The sequence below is a fragment of the Populus alba genome, chromosome 11, assembly GCF_005239225.2.
Source record: "Populus alba chromosome 11, ASM523922v2, whole genome shotgun sequence".
In the NCBI taxonomy this organism is placed as follows: domain Eukaryota; kingdom Viridiplantae; phylum Streptophyta; class Magnoliopsida; order Malpighiales; family Salicaceae; genus Populus; species Populus alba.
This window is the reverse complement of record NC_133294.1, coordinates 15,689,059-15,695,139: the sequence shown is the minus strand read 5'-3', so window position 1 is coordinate 15,695,139 and position 6,081 is coordinate 15,689,059. Positions and strand designations below refer to the sequence as shown.

The 6,081-nt window shown below is 35.8% G+C and overlaps 2 protein-coding genes across 2 annotated transcripts; both read left to right on the top strand.

Moving 5' to 3' along the window:
* Positions 1-1,197, top strand: LOC140954186 (G-type lectin S-receptor-like serine/threonine-protein kinase At4g27290). The gene has a single exon (XM_073412272.1). The coding sequence runs from the start codon at positions 1-3 to the stop codon at positions 1,195-1,197; it is 1,197 nt and encodes a 398-aa protein (XP_073268373.1).
* An 833-nt stretch (positions 1,198-2,030) lies between these two features.
* LOC118047489 (G-type lectin S-receptor-like serine/threonine-protein kinase SD1-1) lies at positions 2,031-3,889 on the top strand. The gene is made up of 5 exons (XM_073412271.1): positions 2,031-2,183; positions 2,386-2,596; positions 2,891-3,128; positions 3,209-3,359; positions 3,584-3,889. The coding sequence occupies exons 1-5, from the start codon at positions 2,031-2,033 to the stop codon at positions 3,887-3,889; spliced, it is 1,059 nt and encodes a 352-aa protein (XP_073268372.1).
* Positions 3,890-6,081: the final 2,192 nt, after the last annotated feature.

Sequence of the window (6,081 nt, the reverse complement as noted above, 5' to 3'; positions counted from 1 at the left end):
ATGGCTTACATACATATACTTGTTTTTTGCTCCTCTATGTTGCTTGTTCTAGAAACAGCCACAGGTATTGACACCATAAACACCACTCAGTACATTAGAGATGGAGATACCATAACTTCTGCTGAAGGAACCTATGTATTAGGATTTTTCAGCCCTGGAAAATCAAAAAACCGATACTTGGGGATATGGTACGGAAAAATATCTGTTCAGACAATAGTTTGGGTTGCCAACACAGAGATTCCACTCAACGATTTATCAGGATTTCTACGGCTTACGGACGAAGGAATTCTTGTCCTTCTCAATCGGAGCGGGAGTGTAGTCTGGTCTTCCAGTACATCAACACCTGTAAGGAATCCTGTTGCACGGCTTTTGGACTCGGGAAACCTTGTCGTCAAAGAGAAGGGCGATAACAACCTGGAGAACACCTTGTGGCAAAGTTTTCAACATCCAGGTAATACACTATTGCCAGAAATGAAGCTAGGTCGGAATAAAGTAACAGGCATGGACTGGTACCTGACAGCATGGAAGTCACCTGATGATCCTTCTAATGGTAACGTTACATGTAAACTTGTTCCTTATGGATACACAGAGATATTAGTGATGGAAAAGTCAAAAGTGCTGTCCCGGTCTGGGCCGTGGAATGGTCTGCGGTTCAGTGGCACGCCTTCTTTAAAACCGAATCCCATATACAAATTTGAATTTGTTTCCAATGAGAAGGAGGTATATTATACAGAGCATCTAACTAATAATTCAACACATTGGAGGGTCGTGCAAAGTCAAAATGGTGATATCCACAACCTCAAGTGGATTGAGCGGAAACAGAGTTGGTTATTATACGGGGCACCAAATACAGGTTATTGTGATCGTTATGCACTGTGTGGTTTAAATAGTATCTGTAATATTAACAACTCTCCAATCTGTGATTGCTTGAATGGATTTATACCTAATGTTTCAAGAGACTGGAACATGATGGATTGGTCAAAAGGTTGTGTTAGAAAGACTCCACTAAATTGTTCAGGTGATGGGTTTAGAAAAGCTCTCCGCAGTGAGGTTGCCCGAGACAAGAACATCATGTTTAAACACGAGCATGAACCTGGAGGACTGCAAAAACACTTGCTTAACGAACTGCAGCTGTTCAGCATATTCAAATTTGGACATCAGGCATGGAGGAAGTGGGTGCTTGCTTTGGTTCGGTGACCTGATTGATATCAGAATACTTCATGAAAACGATATAGATGTTTATATACGGATGGCTGAATCAGAACTAGGTATGAATTTATCCTCAGTCTAGAAAAGTTGATAGCAATTGCACTCTAGCAAGATCTAAGATGGGACATCAAATGAATTAAAAGCAAATCTTTATCATATACATCATAGTTTTACAGAACATTTGTCAGATGATGCTATGAAACTTCCTTTATATGCATTTAAGCATGTGCTAATCTATGTATATAGCATGATAGCTTGGCAAGCACAGATCAAAATATCATTTGGCTTAGAAGAGCTTTCAGCATAATAACAGCATTGAATGATACATCACTTTGTAACATCATAGACTGATTTGCTCTGCCTAGAGTATAATTATTTTAGTATGACCACAGTCATTATGTATGCTTAGAATGATCTGATCTATTCTCTGTCATACTAAAATAAAAAGTACATACGATGGGTATTGTCCTCTAACTCCTTTTTTTTTCTCTTCCATGGTGTAGATTATGGTGATGGTGCGAAGATGAATACTAAATCCAAAGTGAAGAGAAGGATCATAGTAAGCACAGTGTTGTCTGCAACAATTCTGTTCCTCGGCCAAGCCTTGTTCTTGTATGTTTGGAAGAAAAAAAACAGTACGTTATTCACCATGAGCTTCTAATTACTCATGGTTCGATCTGCTGATTTTAGGATGGGAATTTTAGTTTATTTTCGATTTTAGGACCTCCTTGTATAGATGTCTAAAAGAAATTTTAGTATAAAAGAGAATAGATCAGATCCCCTGCTTCTTGTTATTCACAAGATTTTTGCTTGCATGACAAATGACAGGTGCTTTGGAAAGAAATTCACGTAAGAAGCACATGAAAGAGGATCTGGACTTACCGTTGTTTGATTTGGGTATAGTGGCTTGTGCAACAAATAACTTTTCTGCTGACAATAAACTCGGAGAAGGGGGTTTCGGACCTGTTTACAAGGTAATAGCTGACCTATAAACAATAAGCAATTTGTTGGCTTCCAATGGACAGATACTTTCTAAGCATACCTAATGACTGTTGGGAAAGTGTTCCGACATTAGATTTTCCAACAGATGCAAGTAGTATGCGGCATTGTACGCACCATATATTACAGGTTTCACAAGACAAACTGTTGCTTATGATTATGAGAGAATATTTGCAGGGAGAATTGAAAGATGGACGTGAAATAGCTGTGAAGAGACTCTCCAAGAATTCAAGACAAGGACTCGATGAGTTCAAAAATGAAGTCAAGCTTATCGTGAAACTTCAGCATCGGAATCTAGTGAAGCTTCTAGGATGCAGCATTGAAGAAGATGAGATGATTTTGATCTACGAGTTTTGTCCTAACAAAAGCTTGGACTTCTTCATTTTTGGTATGAATATCTCAAAACCCTACGCTAGTTCTGTAAATAACATGAAATTTTCAGCTGAGAAGGGAAGTGAAAAGACTATTTGATATGCATTTTTCCTTCACAACCATTGAGAAACCAGCCTGGAGGGAAGTGTTTCTCCACTTCCATAGTCACGCATGCTGGCTTATCTATCAGTAATTTTAATTGAAACTTCATCAAGTATTAAGTTTGCATTACCATTTCTCCAAGTTTTTCATATGCATTTGGGAATCTGATAAGAGCTAGAATAAATAGATTTGGGCGAAAATTTGGCAGATGAAAGACACAGATTGCTTCTAGATTGGCCTAAGCGCTACAACATTATCAACGGGATTGCTCGAGGACTCCTTTATCTTCACCAAGATTCAAGACTAAGAGTAATTCATAGAGATCTTAAAGCCGACAATATTTTATTGGATTATGAACTGAACCCGAAAATTTCAGACTTTGGCCTGGCTAGAAGTTTGGGAGGAAATGAAATTGAAGCCAATACAAATAAAGTGGTCGGAACTTAGTAAGTTTGTCATCCATCATACGATTTTATCTTCCGTTCTCACAAATACAACTCAACATTCTACAAACGAATATGTGCAGTGGCTACATTTCCCCTGAGTATGCAAATTTTGGGCTCTACTCACTAAAATCAGATGTCTTTGGCTTCGGTGTATTGGCGCTTGAGATAGTGAGTGGGAGCAGGAACAGAGGATTCCGTCATCCAGACCACCACATGAACCTCCTGGGGCATGTAAGTGTTAAAATCATGGAACTTAGACTCTTCATTTCACTTAACTTTTGTGTGCCAACGTTAGGTTCACTTAGACACTTGCAATACATGAAAAAATTGTAGAAAGTTCGAAAATCCAGCCTGACAACGGTACCCAATATCATTTGGATCCTCGAGTTTCTAGAGACCAAATTTGTAAATATTTTTTAATGAAATTGTATTGGATGCCTCGGTTTGTTTACCAGGCTTGGAGACTGTTTATGGAAGGCAGGCCTTTGGAACTGGCAGCAGAATCAATAGCTATAACATGCTATTCATCTGAAGTGCTGCGTTCGATTCACGTGGCTCTACTTTGCGTGCAAGACAAACCAGAACATAGGCCAACCATGTCACGTGCAGTTTTGATGTTAGGTAATAATGATGCACTGCCTAAGCCTAAACATCCAGGTTTTTTCACGGAAAGGGATCTTTTTGAAGCAAGTTATTCTTCCAGCATGATCAAACCGTCTTCAGCTAACGAATGTTCAATTTCAGTCTTAGAGGCAAGATAGATTACCCTTTGTGAGGTCTTGACATGCTGCTGGGTGATCGTGTTTTAGAAAGCTATATATACTTCTCAGTCCTTTTTATGTTTGTTAACAAGCATCTATGCTCTTTATTGCCTTAGCTAAAATAGCTAAAAACTATTAAAAATATTATATAAATTATACATAATAACTTTCTAATATGTCATATTATGTACATCTAAACTTTCTTTAATTGTCTAAGTTTTAATAAAAGTTTAGTTAGCAGAACGCTGTTATTGAAAATTTATATGTTTGTTAATTTTAAGATTTATGAAATTAATTAAGGTATACTTAAATTAGCTTGGACACCAACATTTAAAAAAAGAAAAAAAAAAGAAAAAAGAAAAAGTTAGCAAACAACGCTTCATAAATTGTTTGCATGTCACTTCCATTTATTAATAGAACACATTGAGATGAAAAAGATGAAGCATAGGCTGTTTCTCACCTTCCATGATGGTACACTTGCCTGTAGGACTAACAGCTGGCATGCAGTGCTGTTGCCAGTGCTTTTAATAGCAGAATTGTGTTGTGCCCGTGTTGAGAGAAGGATCTCCTGGCATTTTCCTCGTTGAGGAAATGCATTTGTCGAACACTAGCGGACTTTTAAGTGACGATCTCTTTAAAAAATCAACGACTTTTATTTCAAGAGAGATATATTTACACAGCCTAAACAGAAAAGGAAAGGAAAAGGTGAGAAATTCTTTTCTGCTTAGGGCATGTTCTTTTGTTTTTTCAGAAGCAGTTCCATGTCTGGTGTTTGAACTGGAAGACCAAGACTACGCGTAGTGAACAGCTAGGCATAGCCCATGTACTAAATGGTCTATTTTCTTCAGCTGGATGTCACTATAATTTGTCCAAAAAAGGCTCATATATATGGGATTGGAGACGAGGGCTGAAGTAAGAGGTTTTTTTTTTTTTTTTTTTCAAATTGGAACTGTCAATAAATTTATTTAAAGAAATAGCATAATTTAAGTATATTCGTTATCCTTTTTGCTTCTTCTGATACTTAATAGATTACATTATTGACATTGATACAAGAATCTTAACGTCTTGATTTATTGAAAGAAATTGATGGCGCTCGTGTGTGAAGAGAGAACTTGGGCAAGTTTGAACACTACGCTGGAAACATAAAAGGAATGAATGGTTGAGATGGGGACAAAAGAAAGCAAATAATTCAAGTTGTTCAGCGGATGAAATTTTCAAAGATTGCGGTAGCAAAACTGCAGCGACAAGTAAGAACATTTTGTTTCGACAGTTCCACGGCAACAACAAATAAAAGAAAACATAACGCAATCATGTTCTGGTAGTGGAACTGATGCAATCAGATAATTTTTATTATGCGCAAGTAAGATTTTCGCAACCAAAACAAACGTACTATTTATACAATTTTTTCTCATGTTATATTATTTTTTGAAATAAATTTGTTAAGTATGCTAATTTGAAAAAAAGAAAACTCCTTCAAGTAGAATCTCTACTTTCTAGTACTGCCCTCAAAAAAAAGAAGAAGATGTTTTTCAATCAAAATCATAACTTAATCATGTGTGTTGCATGATATTAAATCATGGATTTCCATCATTTAAAATAAATACAATATAAAGTAGATGCTTTTCAAAAGCCAAAACTCTCATTTTGAAATCCAAATTTTTCTTTCTAAAATAGCCCTTCAGTTTTCAAATAATTCATCTAAGTAATTCATTTTTCAAAATGGCGTTAAATTCTTGGGATAAACGTTCTTTTTCAACCAACACTCATTTAAACGTGTGCCTAACATAAAATCTAAAATTATTTCACAACACTTGAATGATCTATTTTGGACTTTTTAATCAAAGAAATCTAAGGTTCCTATGATGAAAATTAATATTTTCAAATTTACATCTTAATGATTTCATTATAACTATTGGAATTACATGAGCATAATCATTAAAATTTATAGCTTGGTCTTGAAACATAAAAACATGATTCCTAGAAAAAAATATTTTATAACAACACTTTTCATGCCTAAATTTGTGAAGTTCTTAGAAAAAATGATGATGATGTATGCCTTTTAATGACCATATATATAAAAAATACAACTAGATCAACTAGGGGTGCAATTTAGTTTGAAGAAACCCTTCGTAAATAAAATATCAAAATTATGACATTAAGAAGCCTATCATAAGTCATTAGTGGTGGAGGAA